Raw genomic sequence first — 23,868 nt, forward strand, 5'->3', positions numbered from 1 at the left:
ATGTTAGGGTCTTTGCTGAGGTGCAAAGAACGTTTTCAAGCACATCTAGAAATGACCGTTCAGAAATAGTGCAAGGGGAATCCCAGGCACTAATCTGAAGGTGTAATGTGGACCATACCCTTACCATTTATCACTAATGTCTGAGAAAGCTAAGACCTGGAAAATGCAGCCTTCAAAGGCCTTTCTGAAGACAGCAGGTAATAACCATTATGAAACTGGGCTCAAACCAGGCTCTGCTGCTCCAAGGCCTTGGTCACATGCTGCACCCTTGTGGACTGACAGTCATGAGCTCTCGGTCTCTACAGGAGATGGCTCGGGAAGGCTGTCAGGCAGGGATCTGAAACAATGTAGTAAGTAGGTAACTACCACTCTTCCCAGGCAGGTATGGGAAGTGAGTGATGCTTACACGCCCACTACAGGACATTTGCAAGAGCACAATCCCTCTGGAACACCTCAAGGGTCTCTTGTAGTCCATCCGAGCATCTTCCCCTCCCCTCACAAAGCTCCTCTCCAGCCAAAGTCCCCACTGTAGAGCATGACTCCACATGGAGTCAATTGTTCAAGCCCGAAACGGAGGAGGGGGGTCCAAGATTCATCTGCACACTTCGTGTTCACATCTAACTGGCCACAACGGCCCTGGACACCTTGGAGATTCTTCCACCTTCTCAGGAAGCCTTCCCGCTTGCTCTGCTCCAGTTTCTTGACTGGATTATTCTAGAATGCATTGCCTGGTTTCTCTGTCTACAGATATTTTCCCTTTCCTCACCCATTTTACCAAGTTCACCACAGAGTGTCCATTATGTACCACCTGTGCCTAAAACGCCAAGATTCGAGCCAAGGGTTCATTCAATCCTCACAACTTCTAGGAGGCAGGGAAGCCCAGATGTTAGCCCCATTTAAGTCTGTAGAAACCCAGCAGTGACTCTCACACCATCTATTAATCATGTTTGATCCACAGCAGACCCATTGATTTGTAAGACATAATAAAGTATAACTACTAGAAAAGTAAAATAAACAGATATGAAGTGTCAGCTGAAGTTGAAAGCACTCTATCGAAGCATTATAAACACTCCACAATATTGGTCTGATGTCAACTATCTATACATCCACTAAAACATCTTCTCTGTCTCAAACACTGTGGTATCTTCCTACCGTGTACAGAATCTCAGAATCCAAACCTCAAGGTTGCTTTCCTCTAGTTATGTCTGCAATACTGGCTCTGCTGCCTCTCATCCCCCCTGCTTGCTGCCACTCCCGGCCCCACCTTTGTTCGTTCTATCCCCTTTGTCTCCAAAGCCTTCCCCTTGTTCATTTGAAAAAATGACAAAGTTTCTCACCTCCTCCAGAAATTCTTTCCTGTTCCATCAGGTATTTGGGGTCTCCTTACCTCTTTATTTTTACCTTCCCCCGAACTTTGATAGAACTCTTGAGGTGACCCCAACATCTGACACCAGGATTTATTCTGTAATATTTGTTGAGTATAGGGGTAGAGGGAGGGATAACATTAGGGAGCAATGAGGAATGAATAGGTAGATATACAGATGGACGGATGGATGGATGTATGGATGGGTGGATGGGTGGATGGATAAATGGATGGATGGATGAATCATATTGCTTAATTCTTGGAACCTAATGGAATCTCTGGGCACAAATTATTTACTGGGTGGTTTTTATTGGCCATGCTCAGACAGGCCCTCATTTCTGAAGTTTCTGTAATCTCAAATAAAGAGCATTGTTACAAATTATGGATTTTCCCTGGGGCCATTGATGATAACCACTACAAATTCTAAGCATAGTAGTCCCCATTTAATTCAACGCTTCAAATTCCAGACAAGTGGTCTCTTGTAGGCTCCCTGCAGAGCTAGATTGCATTTGTGGCTATGGTCCTGGATATTGTGACCTCATCCTTAAGATTCTGGACCTAGAGAGAGAACAAGGGGCATATTCCATTTTTATTCATTTGTGTAGCATTCTGGGGTAGGTTAGGCTTGAGGTTGCTGAAGGCAATGGCCACTTGTCTACCTAGAAGAGGCTTAGAAAGCCATTGTCTAAATGGACACGATAAATACATCATGGTCTTCTGCTCCTGCTCATGGTTTGGGGGGTGTCTACTCATGGTTGACATTATAGTTTTCAGTAGTGTGTGACATGGTACTAGTCTCTTGGAAGAGGAGGCAAGGAATACTTCAGGATGGTTAAAATTTGACAAGGTCCCTCGCAAAAACACTACCAAATTGTGTCACCTCAGAGCTCCTTGACCACTCTGGTCCCTAACACACAATTCCCAGTAGAGGGCTCATGCTCAGGGTATGGCTGGTGAAGGCTGCCTGCTGTGTGTGAATCCCAGAACTCCTCTTTGCGGGCCATGTGGTCTCTGACACATCGCCTTTCTTCACTTCATTCTCTGACCTGTAAAACATAGATAACAGGGGCATCTTAAGGGATTGGTGGAGACTATGAACGGGATGGCGTCCATCAAGCACTGGGACTATGTGCTCAGCATATAGTAAGGAGTGCTTTAGGCTTTCCTCCTCCAACTTAAGATCTCTGTAGAAACTGCCATACAGTGGATTGTTAAAATTTTCCAAATGAGTAATTTTTAAAAAAATAAAAATAAAAAATAAAAGCCACTTTCACCTGGATAAACTGTTCCCCCTTCCCCTCCCTGTCACTGCACACTGTACCTCTAACAGTGAAGCATGTCAATGTCATTGGCTCCGCTTGGTCTTGAACCTCACACCCTGCTGGTCATCTTAGTCTCTTTAATAGTTTTTCTATGGATGGAGCATCTGTGGCTAGCCTCAGACTCTGTTTATCCTCGGCATCTGGGGCTAGCCTCAGACTCTGTTTCTCCTCAGGGCTGCCCAGAAGTCTGTCGAGGTACTGGTGGGCTCATTCTTAACCTCCCCTGTTCCTCTGTTGTGGAAAACCTGGTTGATAAAAACCACTCCATGTTCCTGAGTTACCAGTGAGGACAGAAGCCAGTTAGGTCCCCAGCAGCTCTGGTCCTTCGGAGCCAAGGGGGTCAGCTCCATCCAAGTACACCATGATGTTTTCACTGTGAAATTTTGCCTGGAAGAGTAGGATTTTTACCAGTACAGAATGGATACTTGGGTCAGTTGCTTTCATCTTAGTTGTGTGACCTTAAACAGGTGAAAATCTCTGTTTCTAAGTCCCCTGTTATGTGGCATGGTATAATCTACCCGTTCTTGGAGGCTGCTGTGTAAACAGGCTCTTCAAAATATTCTCTTGCTTTGCTTTCCTATGTTATCAACAAATGAAAAAGGTTACAGTTACTGTTATGCAATATTGAGTGTATTGCTCCAGGGAGCAGACTGACCAGACCCACAGAGCTGCTGATGTTTAAGGAGGGCCACAGGAGAAAATGTCTCTGTGCTGCAACAAAACTACCTGGCCTGGACAGCCCACCCTAGCACCCGTGACCCCATGCAGGCATTTAATAAGAGCCTAGCAAGTGTGTGTCAATGGATGTGAGTGCCAAGAAAGCTGCCTCCCAGCCCTGCCTTCACTTGGGGGTGTAGGGCTGGGCCTGCATTCCTCACCCTACCTATTGCTCACCTTGCTCATACCTCACACTCTCTAGCACACAGTAAAGTGGGGGGACATAACAAGGTTTTCTATAGTAGATGGAAAGAGCCCCCCTTTTTACCTTAGAACATTTCCTTTGGTAAAATGTGTTATTGTAAGCTATGTCTTTGTCTCTTTTAAATGTACTGTAAACAAGTTAGAGTAGGTACACACCTATACAACCCTCTGAAAGCAGAGGCAGGAGGACTGTGAATTCAAGATCAACCTAAGAGATATAGCAAGACCCTAACTCAAAAAGACACAAAAAAAACCAAGTAAGCCACTAGCCAGTTTTGTGGCCCAGAAGCCATTGATTTGAATGTAGACTGCAAGAGAAACCATGGCCAGTGGCTGTTCCCTTTCTCAGTGGGAAGACAATTGTCTTATGTAGGTGCTTGGTTCTAGAACTGTAGATCTACCTGGTGCATAGCAAACTGGAGATTTACCCATTCTTTGGATTAAAACAAGTAGCTAGCACACACGGCATCCCAATTCTGAAGTGACCTTCAGATGACCTCTGTATGACAGTGGTGCCACCAAGTCCTCTTCCCTGCATTCCCTTGAGCACATGTCTATAATGGATTCTATCTGCTTATCTGTGTGAAAGAATAAGGCCCCCTTCTGTCTCTTCAGTGGATCACCTAAGACATATATTACTGGTTAAACACACATTCAGTAATAGTGCTTTAATTTGCCTTCCTATATTTTGCAGAAGACAATTTCTGGGGAGGCAGGAGATTTAATACTAGTTCCTCAACACTTATTACTTGTTGCTAATTTGAGTCCAATACCTTCCTTCTGCTCAGTGTGAGAAAGAAACAGATGATGATGGTGGTGGTGGTGATGATGATGGTAGTGATATAAAGGAAGGAAGAAAGGGGAAAGATACATACTTATGCTCTGCTCTCCCAGAAGGCCCATTTTCTATGGGGTAGCCACTGCAGAATCACCATAGAGACTGCAGAGGATGGCTGTGGTGGTACCCAGGAAGCTGACAACCTGTTGTCTCTGACGGTTAGAAGTCTGAACTGGTCGTCCTGGATAGTGAGCAGCTCCCGGACACAGAAACCTGAGCAGGGAAACAGCAAGAGCAAATCTGCTATCTCGTGTGTTTGTTGTTCTGGGCAGTGCTTCAAAATCTACCATGAAAGGGGTGCAAATTAGTCTGGAAGCAGGGCCTGGTCTTGAGAGGTAACAGATCTAAAAATGAGAGGATGAAGACTCCATATGGCTTCTGATGCAATCAAATGACAGAAAACATAAGGTTAAAGGCAACTGTCACTGGCAATATGCAGGTTTCTTTATAGTCAAAATATTGATAAAATATATCATTAGTAAATTTTAAAAAGCAGTAACATAGTCGTTTATTATCAAATATTCCATCCTGTCAATCATTGTATATGCTATGTTTCTATATTTGCAGCAGCTCAAGTTTGTTTGCATAAGCACAAATACATACACAATGTATCACACTACGTCACGACATTATGTGAAAAACTATGTCACTAAGCAATTGGAGCTCTTTGCCCATAATTGTAATGGACCACCATCCTGTCAGCCACTGCTGACCAAAACATCCTTATGTGGAGCATGATGGGAATTCTATAAAGTTAAGGAGGGGACGCTTACTGGTCATCTAACCAAGATGTTCAAGAATGGTAGTCTCAACAGAGGAATCTAAAGTGGCTGAAAGACACTTAAGGATATGTTCAACATCCTTAGCCATCAGAGAAATGGAAATCAAAACAACTCTGAGATTCCATCTTACACCTGTAAAAGTGGCCAAGAACAAAAACACTGATGACAACTTATGCTGGAGAGGTTGTGGGGTAAAGGGAACACTCCTGCATTGCTGGTGGGAATGCAAGCTGGTACAACCCCTTTGAATGTCAGTATGGCAATTTCCCAGAAAATTAGGAAACAAAATTCCTTAAGATCCAGCAATACCATTTTTGTGTATACACCCAAAGGATGCTCAATCATGCCATAAGGACATGTACTCAACTATGTTCATAGCAGCATTGTTTGTCATAGCCAGAACCTGGAAACAACCTGAATGCCCCTTGACCAAAGAATGGATAAGGAAAATGTGGTACATTTACACAATGGAGAACTATACAGCAAAAAAAAAAATAATGACCTCTTGAAATGGCAAATGGATGGATCTAGAAAACATCATATTAAGTGAGGTAACCCAGACCCAAAAAGACAAATATTGTATGTACTCACTCATAAGTGGCTCTTAGACATAAAACAAAGAAAACAAGCCTACAGTTCACAATCCCAGAAAACCTAGACAGCAATGAGGACCCTAAGAGAGACATACATGGATCTAATCTACATGGGAAGTAGAAAAAGACAAGATCTACTGAGTAAATTGGGAGCATGGGAACCATGAGAGAAGGTTGAAGGAGAGGGGAGAGGAAGGGAGGGGAGCAGAGAAAAATGTATAGCTCAATAAAATCAATAAATAAAGAAATAAAAAATAAAAAATAAACAAAAAAGAATACTAGTCAGCAGGGAAAACTTCCTGGGCTTGAAAAATATACCATCAACAGGACCATACAAAGAACAAGGATTCCCTAACGATGGGTGACACGAGAGTTGAGTTCACCAACAGGATAAAAAGCAGTGTGAAGCTCAAATACTAATGAATGCATAGCCTGTGAGTGCTCTGGGGACTAAAAGATCAAACCAACATATTGGGCTAGAAGGAAACATTTTTTAAGGTGACTGAGGCACCAGGCTGTGGCCCCATGAAACAGGGAATATAATAGACACCAAAGTCTTAACTGGAAGAGCATCAAGAAGCCAAAAATGATGATTCTTTGTCAAGATAACTCAGCCTAGTTTCTGGTATAGGCACAAGAGAAGAAAGAATCAATATTTAGAAGTAATATCAAAAGCTTAAGATCACAAATGCTCTAGAGTCGATCTGAATGTCAGCCTGGCAACTGTGTCCTTAGCAACAGTCTCCCATGACAACCCTTGAGTGATGTATGCATGAAGTGTATGTGTTTTTATTGAAATTGCAAAAGCCATCTTGTTTGGTTGATATTTGGCTCTTTCTGCCTACCTTGTTTCATAGTTTGACTGGATTGAGACCCTGGAGGAGAAGCACAAGCGTCTGTGGGTACTGATGGGTTTTCTGCATCTTTTCTTCCACAGCAAAGACCAGCAGGCCATTCCTCCTCCTCTTCCTTTTCCTCCTCCTCCTCCTTCTTTTGTTTCTTTGGGACAGTTTCTCTGTGTCTCCTTGACTGTCCCAGAACACATTCTGTAGAGCAGGCTGTCTCAAACACAGAGATCCACCTGCCTCTGCCTCCCAAGTGCTGGGATTACAGGTGTGCGCCACCTCGTTACCCGATGTAACATGCCAAGAAAACCAAAAGTAATTGTCACAACTAAGCTCACATCGCTTGCTTTCCCACCAAGCCCCTGAATTCCATGGTGTGGGCTTCCATGATCTAGAGAGGAGTGAACATCTCCCATGGGAGTCTCCTGTTTGCCTGCCCTGGTCTGAGCAGGCATAGATGATGCTAAGGGTCTCAGCCCGGCTGCAATGCCACCAACCCTTTCTGTCTCAGCCTGGCTGCAATGCCACCAACCCTTCTGTCTCAGCCTGGCTGCAATGCCACCAACCCTTCTTTCTCAGCCTGGCTGCAATGCCACCAACCCCTTTCTGTCTCAACAAGATCTGTCCAGCCTCAGAGTCTTGGCCAGTCTGTTCTCTTGGCCTGAGTAACCTTATTCGAAGTAGGCACCCTGAAAGATTCCCTGAATAATATCTTGCTTTTTTTACTGCACCTGTCTCTACCTATAATTATTTCATTTGTTCTGTTTTTAGCCATCTTTCCTAGATAAATTAAGAGCCCCCGAAGAAGGGACAGCATCTATTTACTATCTTTTTATCTTACCCCTATTGTCTACCGTGATGCCTGGCACTTAGCTGCGCCCCCCTCACTCAGAGTTCCTTTCTGAATGAATCCCATGCCGGACTTCCTGATGCACTTAGAAACCAGAGCTAGGCCATCTGGGGTTCCAAGGGAATCAAGGAAACAGGGATCATTCATTTTACCAAAGCTGGAACTCTGTGTTAAATGTACAAGGAACCGAAGTATGGGGTCTTAGATTTCTTTCGGGGCCGCATTGCTTGCCACCACCAAAGCCTCCCCCGCATCAGTGACACAGACCACACGCCTTCGGGAATATAGTACTGCAACTCTTAGAAGGAAACTAGACCGTTATCTCCAAATACTAAACTTTGGATAGAATGCCGTATCAAACTGTAGTATGTTGATCCAGATGCCCGCCTATGTGCCTGCCTCTGAGGACAGAAGGCCTGTGGCTATGAGATGCCACCCGGCTCTTCATGGAGATCATTCCCTCCCTGTCTTCCTAACACGGATTCTTCAGAGCCATTTCCAAAAAGGCCTCCTACCATCGGAGTACATAGGAAAAAACCCAGGGTAAAGAAATTTGCCTCCACTGCAGACATGAACATGCTTCCTATTAGCTTAGGGACAGCATGTTCTGCCACATGCTTGGGCCCCTACTGCCTCGAAGGTGCTTAGTTAGAACTTATTTTCCTTTGTTGAGTTTATAGTAAATCTCAGGGTGACAGCATTGTCCCTCTGCTTGGGAAGTGGAATTGAGACCATGACAACACCAAGATGTGAATTGGTGCTGCCAGCTGCATGTGAGGGCCAGCACACCATAGCACGTCTCCATGTTCTTAAATTCTTAAAGGATGCTGGCAACATGAAAGCCCTGCAGAAGGCAAGGAAGTATATGTGATAAAGTCAGTGTTTAGTTATGACAAGTCCCGAGGATAACTTCAAGAAATGGCTGATTTGTCAGGACAATTTCACAAATGTACCATTAGGATGGAGAGAATTGTATACAGACATTGACATAGAAGATTAGGTGTCCAATAAGCTGATTTCCTAGGCCAGTGTAGAAAAGCATCTTCATAAATGTTGAAAGTCTTTGGTGCTTAGTCAACATATTAGAATTTAGCAGAAATTTCTTTGGAGAATCCTGGAATTCAGATGCTCATCAGTTCCCCCAAATTCAGTCATGGAAGAAAATTGATGTCAGAAGGATAACCAGACTGCCATGCCACACCCTACTTCAACCTTCTTTGGGTGACTCGGGCTTTTGGCCATAATAGTACATACCAACAAGCTCTGGGAAGCAACCAACCCAACTAAACTTGGGGTTCCTCAAAGTAAAAACCCAGGAACACACACCCAAGGTTAGAGGAACTCACGCCTTCATCATTTAAACATCATGGATACCAAGGAGTGGGAATATGGCTGACAAATGCCTTTCTCTGTTATCTACTCAGAGACCCACACTAAGTAGCTCTTGCCAGGTGATACTGCAAGGCTTGGCTGGCCCTCCTGATTCCGAGAAGCAGCAGGGCCAGCAAGATTCTATCTATGCATATGGAATACCAACTCTCCTGGTTTGTTGAGAGTTATATAAGATTTTCCTTGTTATACATGTTTCAGCCCACCCTCCACTGCCGTGTTCTTTCTCTAGAATTTATTCTAGTAATTCCTTTGTTATTGATTTGTCCCTTATCTGTATTCATTCAGTCTTGTGTGAAATGAGTTCATTGCCTTGTTGTCTCTAAAAATAATATTTCTCCAAATTAATTATTGAAAAATTAGCAATATCCATTGGTTAGCATTGGCTTAGGGATCAGTTTCTTCAGGGTTTGATTATATTATATTATGCCTCATGTACTTTATCAGTTCTGGATAATTCTTGGCCATTTCCTTTGAGACATCACTTCTGTTCCCTCTGGTGTCTTTTTCTGTGACTCCAACCCAGCTTGTATCCAACTTTCCCATTGTGTTATTAATCATATTTCCTAATCTATGTCTCAGATTTTCCATTGTTTTTCCTTCTTCAGCTATGCCATGTGCAACTGTTCAATCCCATTGTCTTTCTGGTTTTTTTTTTCTGTTTTATTCTTTGGTGTGTTTGTTTCAGTAGGGTCTCACCACATAGCCCTAGCTAACCTAAAACTCACTGTTCAGACCATTTGGCTTCAAACATGGTACAATTTTCCAGCCTCTTACTTCCAAGAGCTAGAATAGTACGTAAACTACCATGCTTGGGTATCTTGGTCGTTCTTAATGGTCTCTTGTTGCTTGATTGTAATTATAATTCTAATTATAAATTTTAAATAATTTAACTATTTATAAATAACTTTGTTATTTAAACATCTATCTAGAGCTAGTCTGTGCGCTTGTCTAGCAATTCCACAGTGCACAGTCATTGGATGACTAACTCTGTTATTATTTTTTCTCTATTGTCTCCTTATTTTATCTTTCGGGATGCTTGGAGATCTTTGGTTTGGAGCTTGTTTAATCTTGAACTGCAAGGATCCAAGACCTAAGCTTAATATGATTTTTTTAAAGGAAGATTTTGAGTCTGCTTCTTCTAGGAGCCAAAGGATGGATTGTTGTTAACCTTGAACAACTGTATCCCCTTTCAGGGATCCTAAGCCAGAGTGGAAGTTTGGGACACACCACTTCCATACAGCTGGCACCCCAACCTTTTGAGTGAGAAGAATCTTTGCCCTTCAGATAACCCAAATGTGTTTGCTTGTTACTTTGAGCTCTGGCACGAGTTTGTTTGAGGTGTGGGACAACGGTCCTCAGAGAATTTCAGTACCTCTTACAAGTTCAGAGATCTATCTTATTCAGAGTCTAGTTATATGGTTGAAAAGTCCAAAAAGCACACAGTTGGTCTGATATAAAGAAATAAATAATTTCTGTTTATTTTTCTCTGTAATTACTGGAGAAAATGATTTGCACACCCACAAAATATGAAAACCACCAATCAATGCAAAAAAATAAAAGGAAGAAAGATTAACAAAACAAACGAAAGGGCCATGGCCCCTGCTGATTGTTTTCGCACCTGTTGCTCTCATGCAGTGGTTTAGCACCTTCTTACGATGCTGACTGATACACCTTCTTTACTTCCAGACACTCTACCAAGAAGAAGGATGGCCAGTGCCTTCTCTAAGTTGCTAACTGGCCGCAATGCATCTCTGCTCTTTACTACCCTGGGAACCAGTGCCCTGACCACTGGCTACCTGCTCAACAGGCAGAAGGTGTCTGCTGATGCCCGGGAGCAGCACAAGCTCTTTCCCGCAAGGTGAGTCCTCCTGGCCTTTAATAACTCGGAGTGTCAACCAGACGCGTTCTCTTCTGCTGGGAATAGTCACTGAGATGCCGCCTTTTTGTTTGTTTACTTGTTTATCTATTTAATTCTATCTCAGTTGTATGGATGTTCTGCCTGAATGTACATCTATGTGCCATGTACATGTAGTACTTGCAAAGACCTGAAGAGGGTGTCAGATGCCCTGGAACTGGAGCCATAGACAGTTGTGAGCTGCCACGTGGGTGCTGGGACCTGAACTTGGGTCCTCTGGAAGAGCAGACAGTGCTCTAAACCACTGAGCTATCTCTCCAGTCCCTGAAAATCCTTCTTTATGTCTTTCTAAATGGCCAAGCCAAACTTAATCATGTTTGAAGCTCGTTAAGCCTAGTGACCTGTGACAAATACAAGGAATAAATCCTCATTCTTGCCCAAAGCTTGCCATCCAGTTAAACAGTATCAACAGTGGTAGTTCAATTCACGGAACGAGCATTTACATTATGAGACCGTCTGCTAACATGTCTGTTAGGGCTTTTTACATGGGGAGGGATTCATTTTAGCGTCCTTTGGTGATGGAGAGACTTCATCCAAAGTCATGTGTTTAATGCAGCCAAATGCAAACCTAAGTCCCTTGATAGCAGACCCACGGCTCCCTTGCTGCTCCACCATATCCTAGGAAACATGATCAAGGTATTGACCTTAAGTGTGAGCATTAAAGGACATCACAGAGGGGAGGTTGAGGCATGTCACACAGAAGATGAGGTCATATTCTGCTGCCCCAGAACCTCACTTTGTCCAACACACCAATGCCCTGAGTAGTTTGAACTGTGTGATTATGTCCTGGGATTCCCACATAGGTAGGAGTAGAAGAAAAAACAACTAAGATTCTCCGGGAGACATTTGCTCTCTGGGAGCCTGAGCATCTCTGAGGGAAGCAGAGCAACTATGAACTTCAGGAACCACTGAGGGGAGAGCACCTGTGGTGCTCCTCATATTCTTCAGACAACAAATAGCCAGGGTAAGACAGCATCCAAAGTGGTGTCCTGTATGTTATAATATCCCAACAAATATTTACAAAAGGCTTGTGCCCATGGCTGGTCACTGTTCTGGAGACAGGACAGGGCTCTGTTGTCATGAAGCTTGTCCTGTAGGCAAAGGACAGAAAAGTAAACAACATTCTAGATAGTTCCATCTCTGTCTCTCTCCCCACCACAGACCCATGAGACCAAATTCATCGAATCTTATCAATGCTTCTGAGTGGAAGAGAAATCTGTAAATGATTTCAACTCATTTTCTGACTTTCTTTCCTCTTTCCCTCTGTTGCTTCTATAGCACCGTGGGTTTCCTGGAAGGTGGGGCCATGTCTCTCTCTAGCAGCCACTGGCTCTGCTGTTTATTTTAAGTCTGACTTATTCAAGTCAGGCCTTGTACGAATGTCTGTCCAATGTCTCCTCTGCCCACTTGTCCAAGAGAGCCTGGTTGAGGGCCTCAGGGAAACTGAATCTTTGATAGCCCTTACCTGAGGGCTACTGGTCCACAGCCTGTCTCCTCCCACAGCGCAGACTACCCTGACCTGAGGAAACATAACAACTGCATGGCTGAGTGCCTCACTCCCACCATCTATGCCAAACTCCGAAACAAGATGACCCCCAACGGCTACACCCTGGACCAATGCATCCAAACTGGAGTGGACAACCCCGGCCACCCCTTCATAAAGACTGTGGGCATGGTGGCTGGTGACGAGGAGTCATACGAGGTAAAACCGAGGGTGACTGGTTCCGGGGTGGGGCTACCCTGAGTGTGGTTGAGGTCACGGTCATGGGACTCTATCTTTCTTTGGATAGCTTTTTGCATTTCCAGGAAGACTCCAGTAAAGGGAAGTCTCACAGAATCTTGGGAGTCCTTTCTGGAATTCTGAGATGTATAGCTAGCTAGGGACAAGGTTTTCTTTGTTACTGTGCCAGTGTCCCTCCTCAAGGAGAGGTTGCATGACAGAGTTCTCCGGGTCCATCAAAAGCTGTGTTGGTACAATAAATAAATAAATAACATTGAATGTCGTGTATTCATCAGAAAGACATCCAAGTGTTTGTATCTGGGTCTGCTGGGTAGGGCAGGATTGTGTGTCTTAGTTTGAGACTTATCTTCCTATTATTGTAGCACAAGCTCCTCAGCTCACCGAGGTTCTTGGACCCAGCCTCATGCTTGGTGTCTGCTCATAGCAGAACTCAGGACCACACATACCTGTGCCTCGCAGGGCAGCCTCTTCGCTGTGACAAACGCCTGCAGCCCGACTCCCTCATTCTCTGTCTCTTCTCTCTCCCGTAGAACTACAGAGAGCTTCTCAGAGAACTTGTCATCCATGGGCTAGAAGGGCCATCCTAAATAAACAAAATAGTGACTTGTTAGCTTGTAACAGAGACAGACTAAAGCTGTCTTTGGTCTTAAAACCCTTCTTTCCACTTCCCATAACTCCCAAGTCTGCAGAGAACTCTGTTATTAGATGTAATTTCTCTCGACTTTACTTTATCTAAAGGCTACCCCTGTCTATTTGGCTAATTTGGTTGTTTGGCTTTGGGGTTGGACAGTCTCACAGGGTAATAGGCTCTTGTTTTGTCTTATGGTACAGTTGGCTTCCCCACAGACTTAGCGTTTTGCTTAGAATCTCAGAACCTAGCCAGGCAGTGGTGGCACACGCCTTTATTCCCAGCACTTGGGAAGCAGAGGCAGGCAGATCTCTGTGAGTTCGAGGCCAACCTGGTCTACAAGAGCTAGCTCCAGGACAGGCTCTAACGCTACAGAGAAGCCCTGTTTTGAAAAACAAAACAAAACAAAACAAAAAAATCTCAGAACCTGACCTTCTCTTTTGATCACAAAACTTGCTTAGCCTCCCACCCCCAAACTGGTGGTTTCTTTTAGCTCACAAAACAGAATGCCCTTGGGTTCTTAGCCACCAGATTTTCTCATCCAGTGTGACAACAGTGAGCTTGGCAGAATCCTTGCAGGGGTGTTGAGGGCAGAGTCCAGCAGCCCCGTACCCTGTCAGGAGCGAGGTGACTCTGAATGCTCCTCTCTCGTGCACGCTGGCTTGCTCTATTCATTATTGTCTGCTAGTCTACTCTTCTACGCATATCCCCCATGGTAGCACGGAGACTTTCAGAGGAGGTCCTTGAGGAGAAAGGGGACAAGTGAAAGCAAAAGTCTTTGTTATTAGGAGAGCCAGTTACAGAAGGATATTCTTGCCTACAGGTGTTCGCTGACCTTTTTGATCCTGTCATCAAGCTAAGGCACAATGGCTATGACCCGAGGGTGATGAAGCACCCTACAGACCTGGATGCATCCAAGGTAGGCTCCCTCCTCCGTTTCTCTCCCCTCCCCCCATGATGCAGTACTTCCTGAATCCACGGGCAGAGGAGGGACTCTCAGAGCCTCTGCCCTGGTGAGATGTCCTGAAAGGTCTACATAGCCTACCTTCCCCATATCCGTGAGGTCTAGGGGAGGTTTAGAGGTCCTTTAAAGGGGCTTCTAGGGGACAATCAACTGATGGGAACTTTAAACTTTCCTACAACCAAAACCATCTTTTCCAGATCCCACCTTACTTAACTAAAGTGGCTGTTCCAGAGCTTATAGCCGTAGACATACCCAGAAGTAGACACACCCAGGCGTAGACACACCCAGGCGTAGACACACCCAGGCGTAGACACACCCAGGTGTAGACACACCACATTCTGTGCAATACGGTGCCTGAAGGTTTCCAGGCAAGCTTCAGGTCAGAGGACCATGCTCCATGGCTGCCACGGTGACCCTCCTCTCTGCCCGACCCGGCAGATCACTCACGGACAGTTTGATGAGCGCTACGTGTTGTCCTCCCGGGTGCGCACTGGTCGCAGCATCCGTGGGCTGAGCCTGCCTCCTGCCTGCTCCCGGGCGGAGAGAAGGGAGGTGGAGAATGTGGCCATCACTGCCCTGGAGGGCCTCAAGGGGGACCTGGCTGGTCGCTACTACAAGCTGTCTGAGATGACCGAGCAGGATCAGCAACGGCTTATCGATGTGAGTAGGTGATAACTCACCCGGGGGCTGCTGGGTGGGAGGCTGGACCCACAACCCTGCCTTGGCCTCTACCCACGTAAGAACGGGGCCCGCAGGGCTGAAACTGGCCCGGGACTTCCACAGCGTCGGTGTAAGAAAGGAGCTGAAGCTTTAAATCCTGTCAGGCCAGGGCTAAAAATCTAAAGAGGAGACTCCAGTATGAGTGCTGGACGAGGCACAGGGGGGTGAGGTGAGTGAGGGATCTGCCTCCTGCCACCTATGAGAAAGTGAGAACAGTCGGGTGTGGAAATCCTGTTCGTGCCTATTATACCCTAAGAAAACTCTGGAAGCAGAGATCAAGGGAGGAAATGAAGGTCCTTCCCCTGACTGGAACGGAGACAGTGGGGGCTGCCTGCAGCTACTCATCCCTGATGCCTCCCAGTACCTCTGCGATCTCTCTGGCTCTAGAGTAGACAATATACCAGGCCCCTTTTGGTTTTGTAAGAGAAGGTCTCGGTATGTAGCCTATGTTGGTCTCAAACTCACAGCAATGCTCTTGAATCAGCCTCCCGAGTGTTGAGCTTGGGTCCCTTTATGTCCTCACAAATTAAAACAGAATGCATTTTCAAAAGTCACGTTTAACTAAACTCCACAAAAAGGAGAAACAAGATTCTGCCATCTCAGAAGTTGGAAATGGCACGAAACATCCCATTTCCAAACCACTCAGAGCAGCTGTGTAGTTGGTACATCTTTGTCTCCAGATGTGTGCAGACTCCGCCGTCCACTGCCTACCATTACACAGCAAACCCCCATCTTCCATAAGCAGTCACCCTAACTTCCCGTTTATGGATGAGCTTCCTCCTGGGCAATGGTTCAGGAGATATTTCCCCAACCTTCTCCAGCCCTTCCTGTCCCCAGTCTCCAAGGCCTCCCACTTGGAGAATCTAGAAGGAATCCTCACATCTGCTTGGAATCTTGCCTCCATGTGAGCTCTGGGAATTGGTGTTTTTATTTTTAAAATCTCTCAAGCTGTTCCAGCTCCCAGTGAATCTGAGATAAGCTGCCCAAGAGGCCTCTTTATCGGTTAAGTTGAGCCTTGATCGCCTGGCCCATGCCCACCTAGCCTTACAGATTCTTCTCTCTGCTTTGTCCCTTTTGGCCCACAGGACCACTTTCTGTTTGATAAGCCAGTGTCCCCTTTACTAACGTGCGCTGGGATGGCCCGTGACTGGCCTGATGCCAGGGGAATCTGGTATGGATGTAGTTTTCACAGTTACCCTGTGTGTGGAGAATCTCAGCTCTCCTGCTTCTTCTAACCCCAGGTTGCTGTGAACTGCAGTTGACAGCATGTCTGGCTTGAGCTAAATGGGGAAGCCAAGTCTACTTGAAAACGTGTGTGTGTGTGTGTGTGTGTGTGTGTGTGTGTGTGTGTGTGTGTGTTGTGATAGTTTTTTAAAAAAATGACAGGAATGTGAGCTGGTTTGCATAAATTATGCATGGGGAAGACTTCAAAATACTTCGCATTAGAGAATCTGTTTGTGAACTTAGGACAAACAAACACAAAATGAAAAATTAATATCGAAAATTCTGATTATCATATTGATAATTGATAATATTGATACGACACACCATTCCTAAAAGAAGGAGTGGCTGTCCGATCTATCCACATCCTTTATAGAAGTCCTCAGCCTACCTTGACTTTGTTATCCCAACTGTCTCCAGAAGGAGATGAGGAAGAATGTTCACAAAAGGGTAAACAGCCAGAGTTTATGTGTCAAATACATGTGAATTCTTGGGGTGTAGGTAAAGTTCCTCCATCCTTGCCTCCCATTTTTTCAAGAACCACAAGTTTTTGATTGAATCTCTTAAAAGACAAAACAGTCCTAGCATCAGAGCTAAGTAGGTGAGCTGTTGTCATCTTGTTTGAGGAACAAGAGGAAAGGTTGTATTCTTGTGGGGGTAAAACCATGCACAGCATCGCTAATGGCTGGGTTTCGTCTCTGTCTCCATTCTGGGAGGTATCATTATTTTGTAGTCCTTGTTCAGGCACAGCTAAGAGATAAGGGCCATCTAGGGAATGGGGAAGATGAAATACAACAATCAAGCTGCAGAGGTAATGAGAATCTTCAAGTGTTGAGGTAAAAGCAATTAACAGCACTGCATTTCTGTCTTCGTTAGGCATAATTATGACAAGACATTTCTCATCTGGATAAATGAGGAAGACCACACCAGGGTAATCTCAATGGAAAAGGGAGGCAATATGAAACGAGTATTTGAGCGGTTCTGTCGTGGACTAAAGGAAGTAAGAGTCCATCACATCATGGGTTTTAAATATTATGATTTTATTTTGCACGTATGAGTGTTTTGCCTGCACTGCCTGTGCCCCTCATGCCTGCAGTGCCTGTGGTGGCCAGAAGAGGGCGACAAATCCCCGGTGACTACAGAAGCAGATGGTTGTGAGCTGCCACGTGGGTGTTGGGATCCAATACGGGCTCTTCTGGAAGAGCTGCCAGTGCTCTTAAGACGGGAGCCATCTCTTTAGCTGCTAGCTTGCATTTTTAAAAAGATATTTTGGTGACTTCCAAAGAGGAACTCCTTTTTTTTCTTCTAAGAATCAAATCTTCCAGAGCAGTGTTTCCAAACGGTTGGGATGACCCTTGGAGAGTAGATACTACAGACTGCTGCCATCTGTTTCTGGCTGTTGCGTTTGTAGGTGGAACGATTGATCCAAGAACGAGGCTGGGAATTCATGTGGAATGAGCGGCTAGGCTACATTCTGACCTGCCCCTCAAACCTCGGGACTGGATTGCGAGCTGGTGTCCACGTTAAGATCCCCAAGCTCAGCAAGGTAAGGGCGTGTGACCAGAAGCTGGGTCTCAAGATTCAACTCAGATGTGACAGCTTTGCAGAAGGTGTCAGAGTTCACTCCTTAATCCTGACCTTTGCAATGGAAGAGTGATGAGAGGCCCAGGTCAGGCTTAAGGTCACTTGCATTAGTTAGGATAAAAGGCTCAGGACCTGGGAAAGGGAATGGGGACTCAAGAATTGTGTGTTTGAGTCTTCATCGCGTAACTAACAAGGGTAGGTGTGGGCTGCCTGCTCTGCTCCCTACGGTTCCCTTCTTGTCCTAACAACTGAGCCTGTGTGAGAAGCACCTGGAGGGAGGCCTTGGATAGCCCAGATTGCTAGGTCATGCTTGTGCAATTTCTTTTCTTTTCTTTCTTTCTTTCTTTCTTTCTTTCTTTCTTTCTTTCTTTCTTTCTTTCTTTCTTTCCATTTTGTATTTGTGTATTCATGTTTTGTGCGGTGTGGGGGAGTATGTGGGCACACAGTGGAGGCCAGAGGAGAACTTCCAGGTTCCAGTGGTCAAAGTCAGGCCATCAGGGTTGGCAGCAAGCACCATCCAGGTTCAGGAATTTTTATTTCTTGCAAGTTTTCAGGTGACGTTGAGGCTGCTGCTAGGGGGGCCTTGTTTGGAGGAATGCTCAGAGCATTTTCCTCATTTGCATAGCCACGGTCATTCTCCATGTTCTAGAACATGAGAGAAGGAGAGAGCATGTAGGCGAGTCCATGACGAGGTTCAACATGTAAGGAGAGAGCATGTAGCCATGTCCATGATGAGGTTTAAGGTGTATGGAGAACACATGTAGACATGTCCACGATGAGGTTTGGGGTGTCAGGAAGGAGGTGGCACACACTACTTCTGCTCATTCTGTTGGCAAGAGCTCAGGCAGCAAGCAGCTGCATCTTCAGCTCCATTGCTGGACAGAGAGTAAAGGACTGAGACTGGGAGCTAGGCATTTCTGCCACAGCACACAAAGTACATCGGGGAAGCTTAAACAAGTTTAGAAAAATGTGCTGCCTATAAAGATAAAGGTATGTGAATTTTTTTTGTTTTTTGTTTTTGTTTGTTTTTTCGAGACAGGGTTTCCCTTTAGTTTCTAGAGCCTGTCCTGGAACTAGCTCTTGTGGACCAGGCTGGCCTCGAACTCAGAGATCGAGATCCGCTTGCCTCTGCCTCCCGAGTGCTGGGATTAAAGGCGTGCGCCACCACCGCCCGGCTGAGTTTTTGTTATTAAAAATTCCAATGCTAAGAAAAGTGATTCAACTTCATGATTTTAATTATAACAATGAAATTGGTGCTCAGGTGAGAAGCAAACATACAAAAGTTGGCACCCACATGCAAATATATATGTGTATATTTATATGAAGATAAACATAGAGTCAAATGCCCCAAATTTAGTGGCTGCTCTGCCAACTTCTAGCTTTCTGACTTTGGGCAAGTTAATTTCTCTAGAGATGTTTGCTCATCTGAAGTGTAGGGTTTAGTATAGTTTCAATTGTCCCTGAGGAACTTATAGGATAGAGACTTACTCCCCAAATTCATGTCAACGGCATGTGTAACCTCAGGAGGTAACAGGGATTGCTGAGGCCATAGCTCTGACCTCCGTGATGAGGTTAGCGGCAGTCCAGGAAGAAAGATCTAAGCTAGCACACCAGCTCTATCCCACTGTGTGATGCCCTGTAATATGATGGTGTGGCAAGAACGTTCTCAGCAGATGCCACAAGGGCCAGCTCCCGGCTCTTGGACTCCCCCCGAGCTGGGAGCTGAAAGAAGTTCTGTTATTTGTAGGGTACCTGGTCAGCTATGTTTCTTTCCAGCAACAGAAAATGGGCTTTGATGGGCTGAAAATAATACCCGCTTCATTAGAGTGTTGGAAGGCTTAAGCGTTCCAGCCAGTGTGTCTGTCCCAGTATGTTATAAATATTTAAGCGCTCCTGCCCCTTATTACGTCTTTGCTCACGACTACAACAACGTCCCTTCCCCTAGGACCCACGCTTTTCTAAGATCTTGGAGAACCTGAGGCTCCAGAAGCGTGGCACCGGCGGTGTGGACACTGCAGCGGTGGCGGATATATACGACATTTCCAACATAGATCGGATCGGGAGATCGGAGGTAACGTCTCTCTCACCCTAGCATGAACTAACGAGGTTGGCCTAACAGAAAGAGGGCGTGGGAGAGCAGCCTCAACAGCCTCACCTCAGCCACACACTTCCTCTTTCCCCACTGGGTCCCGAGTTAGCCTTTCCTTCCTCAGTGTTTCTCTGGCATGGAAAAGAACGCAAGAAGGATACACAGTTCATTCTGAGCACTTGTGGGAAGTCAAGGAGCCGTAGTGGAACCGTTGTTATTGACCAGCGCCCCTCCTCCCCGAGAGCTTTTCAACCATCATCAGCCACAGGAGCCCCCTATGCTAAAGGAGCAGGGTTTTATCCCCATAGACTCAGGGGTGTGCTGTCCCTCTGAGAGTGGGAGAATGTGGAACGCCCTCGCGATTCTGCATTGCGCTTGCTCAAGACCACATCCTAGCCTCTTCATTTTGGCATCGTAGATACTTAAGAGTTTTAAGAGTTGTTTTTTTTTTTTTTTTTTTTTTTTTTTTTTTTTTTTAAGAGCCTGTCCTGGAACTAGCTCTTGTAGACCAGGCTGGCCTCGAACTCACAGAGATCCGCCTGCCTCTGCCTCCCGAGTGCTGGGATTAAAGGCGTGCGCCACCACCGCCCGGCTACTTAAGAGTTTCTAATGCGTTAGTTGTGGAGTTTAGCTAGTCAAAGGGATTTGTGGTAAGTATGTGTAAACATGAGCCTCTAAGACAATGCTGAGGAACTCCTGTGGGTACATGAAAAACGACAGGGGTCACTGACGGGCAGACGCTGGGAGTGAGATGGGTCTGGAGAGCACACCTAGGAACGCACGCACGGACTGCTAAGGAAATGCTCATAGCAAGTTCCAGGATGAGCCTCTCACCCAGGATGCAGCCGCTGTGAGAAGCTGGATGTGAAGGGCGACCGTAGGTCATTCTCTCAATTTCCATAGTAACTACCAAACATAACTTAGTGCTTATTGCAACCTTCTAGAGGATCATTACAAAAGCTAGCAAAATCTCTAAAAGCATTTTCAAAAACGTGTACTTAATCCAGCAGTACTCATCATTTTGAATATTATCTGAATTTTTTTACTCTTTTAAATAATTGTTAAGAAACTTTTAAAGATAGCTATATAATTTTTATTATAATATCTTTTACAATTCATGAATATTTTATCTCAGGAATAAATATTATTAAATAACATGAGTGGGGGTAGAAAATGCCTTTTAAAAACATTATTTTCTTTGTGTCAGTTTTTAAAAATTGTTTATCTTATGTATAAGTGTGTTTTTCCTAAATGTATATATATGCACTAAGTGCATTCTTAGTGACCCAGAGATTGAGAAGAGGGCATCAGTCCCCCCCAAACTGGAGTTACAGATGCGTGTGAGCCACAGTGTGGTTGCTGGGAACCAAACCCAGGTACCTCCTCTGCAAGTGCCCATAACCGCTGAACTGCCTCCCCAGCACTGGTGGGGGGTAACTTCATCTGAGCCACCTCTCCAGCACTGATGGGGGTAACTTTATCTGAGCCACCTCTCCAGCACTGATGGGGGGTAACTTTATCTGAGCCACCTCTCCAGCACTGATGGGGGGTAACTTCATCTGAGCCGCCTCTCCAGCACTGATTGGTGGGGGTACCTTCATGGTGAGGCTCTTGCCTGGCAGGTGCGAGGCCCTGGATCTGATCCCAATGCCATGAAGCAAACAAACAAAAACAAACATTCAAAAACAAAACAAGAAAAATGTTTTTATATCCAAACACATGATTTGGTGATGGCATTAAAGACTTTCCATTGCATCTTTAAGGTTTTCTGGTTGGTATTTTTATCAGCTGGGGATAACTTGAATCACAACTCGAGTCAGGATTATTCCTAGGAAGGAATCAGGAAAGCCGTATATGGCCAGTTTCCCTCCTGGAAATTTGTATTAAGACGGAGCCCCACCAGGAGTGAATAAGAAGCCCACCTGCTGCATCCTGTCTGACACAGGACAGGATTAGAATAGGAGACTGTGGGCTTAGCTGCACATAGCTGGCTCTCTGACCCCATTTCCTTCTGAATGGAAAACATTTGGAAAGGAACAGAGCCCCATCCACATAAGGCCTGTTCCACCTCCCGCACTCAGTGGTCCTTCCTGGACTGCTCTTCCCTCTGAGGGTATAGACTACGTTATACCTCCCGAGTCCTCTCTTACTTATTGTCTTAGTTTGGCCTCTCAAGCAGCACTGTGCCTTGTTTAGAGATGATCCCAGAAAAAAATCCTAGGTAAACAACCTTCAACAAATATTTGAACACTGAAGTTCTAACATTTTTTAAAATCAGGAAATTTCAAAAGTGTAGTTTGTTATAATTTATAAAATTTGTTTAAATACTCCAATTTCCTATCATGGAGAAAAGCATGGTTTATAAAGTTACAACAATTTTCAGAAAGACACCCACAGTGCAATTAAAGATCTCCATGTCAGGAGCATATTCAGTGCTCGGAGGGTTGAGCAGCTGTTTAGAATTCACTTCTAAAGAACAACACACAGATGTCATCGTATAGTCTTATGTACAAGAGGCTGATAAAAAGTACATGTGGCCTGGAGAGTTGGCTCAGTGGTTAAGAATGATTGCTGTACCTGCAGAAGACCCAAGTTCAGTTCCCAGTACCTACCTGGTGGCACACAACTTTCTGTAAGCTGAGCTCCAGGAAATCTAAGGTCCTTTGGCCTCTGTGGGCACCCACAGGGATGCAGTGCACACATTCCACACATTCTTATGCAGGCACACATGTGTGCACATTAAGTAAGACAATAACAAATCTTTAAAATGAAAAGGTATGTGGGGAACACATGGTAAAATGAGAGAACCGGGTGACTTTTCTGCTGACTGAACTCTTCTGCTGACTGAAACGCATATGTCTGTATGCCTGCTCTCTCTCTCTCTCTCTCTCTCTCTCTCTCTCTCACACACACACACACACACACACACACACACACACGCGCGCGCGCGCGCGCGCACACACACACAAACACATACACAAATTTTTTTAAAAGAAAGGATTGAAAACTAATAATTTTAAAGTATAAAATTCTCTCAGCAGCCCCACCCTAAGGAAGGTTTGAGAGAAAACCTTAAGCCCCATTTCTATCTCCACATCTGGCCCCTAACTCAGGATGATACCCTCCACATCTGGCCCCAGCCTCAGAATGACAGCCTCCACATCTGGACCCAGCCCAAGGATGACACCCTCCACATCTGGCCCCTAACTCAGGATGACACCCTCCACATCTAGCCCTAGTCTCAGGATGACACGCTCCACATCTGGCCCCAGCCCCAGGATGACACCCTCCACATCTGGCCCCAGCCCCAGGATGACACCCCTCCACATCTGGCCCAGTCTCAGGATGACACCCCTCCACATCTGGCCCCAGCCTCAGGGTAACACCCTCCACATCTGGCCCCAGCCTCAGGGTGACACCCTCCACATCCGGCCCCAGTCTTAGGATGACACTCTCCACATCTGGACCCAGACTCAGGGTGACACCTTCCACATCTGGCCCCAGCCTCAGGGTGACACCCTCCACATCTGGACCCAGACTCAGGATGACACCCTCCACATCTGGCCCAGCCTCAGGATGACACCCCTCCCACAAGTGCCCTGATTTCACGTGATAAAGTCCTGCTAAGAGGCAAGTTCACATTCTGGGGACTCTGCAGGCACCTCCTGCTCAAATTAATCATTTCTTCTTCTTTCTCCACCACGCCTCCTCCTTGCGGCTGTGCCTCTTCCTCACGGTCAAGGTGGAACTTGTTCAGATCGTCATCGACGGCGTCAACTACCTGGTGGATTGTGAGAAGAAGCTGGAGAGAGGCCAAGACATTAAAGTGCCCCCTCCTCTGCCCCAGTTTAGCAGGAAGTGAATTTTCCCTCCCAGTTTATGAATAATCTGTCTGCTGGTGTGACAGACAGGAAGAAGTCTCTGCTCTGAGAGTTTTTGTAGACTTGAAAACATGTAAAATTGTAGGTACTGCTATTTTACAATAAAACTCTCCCTAATATCATTGGGTTGCGTCTCCAGTTTTTAATAACACTAAGAAGGTCAATGGGCCCGACTACAAGCAGCAAGAAAGGACGGTATTTTTAAATACTAGGGCTGAT

The 23,868-nt window shown here is 45.4% G+C and overlaps 1 protein-coding gene across 1 annotated transcript in view; it reads left to right on the top strand.

The window, feature by feature from the left end:
* Ckmt2 (creatine kinase, mitochondrial 2) overlaps positions 1–23,660 on the top strand; it is a 28,515-nt gene extending 4,855 nt beyond the window's left edge. The window contains exons 2-10 of the mRNA XM_038323386.1: positions 10,593–10,764; positions 12,325–12,523; positions 14,014–14,109; positions 14,593–14,814; positions 15,960–16,045; positions 16,972–17,095; positions 17,507–17,641; positions 19,625–19,750; positions 23,511–23,660. Coding sequence (XP_038179314.1) covers positions 10,613–10,764; positions 12,325–12,523; positions 14,014–14,109; positions 14,593–14,814; positions 15,960–16,045; positions 16,972–17,095; positions 17,507–17,641; positions 19,625–19,750; positions 23,511–23,630 — 1,260 coding nt within the window. The 5' untranslated portion in view covers positions 10,593–10,612 and the 3' untranslated portion in view covers positions 23,631–23,660. The remainder of the gene's footprint in view (positions 1–10,592; positions 10,765–12,324; positions 12,524–14,013; positions 14,110–14,592; positions 14,815–15,959; positions 16,046–16,971; positions 17,096–17,506; positions 17,642–19,624; positions 19,751–23,510) is intronic.
* Positions 23,661–23,868: the final 208 nt, after the last annotated feature.

This window comes from Arvicola amphibius, chromosome 3, assembly GCF_903992535.2.
Source record: "Arvicola amphibius chromosome 3, mArvAmp1.2, whole genome shotgun sequence".
NCBI lineage: Eukaryota > Metazoa > Chordata > Mammalia > Rodentia > Cricetidae > Arvicola > Arvicola amphibius.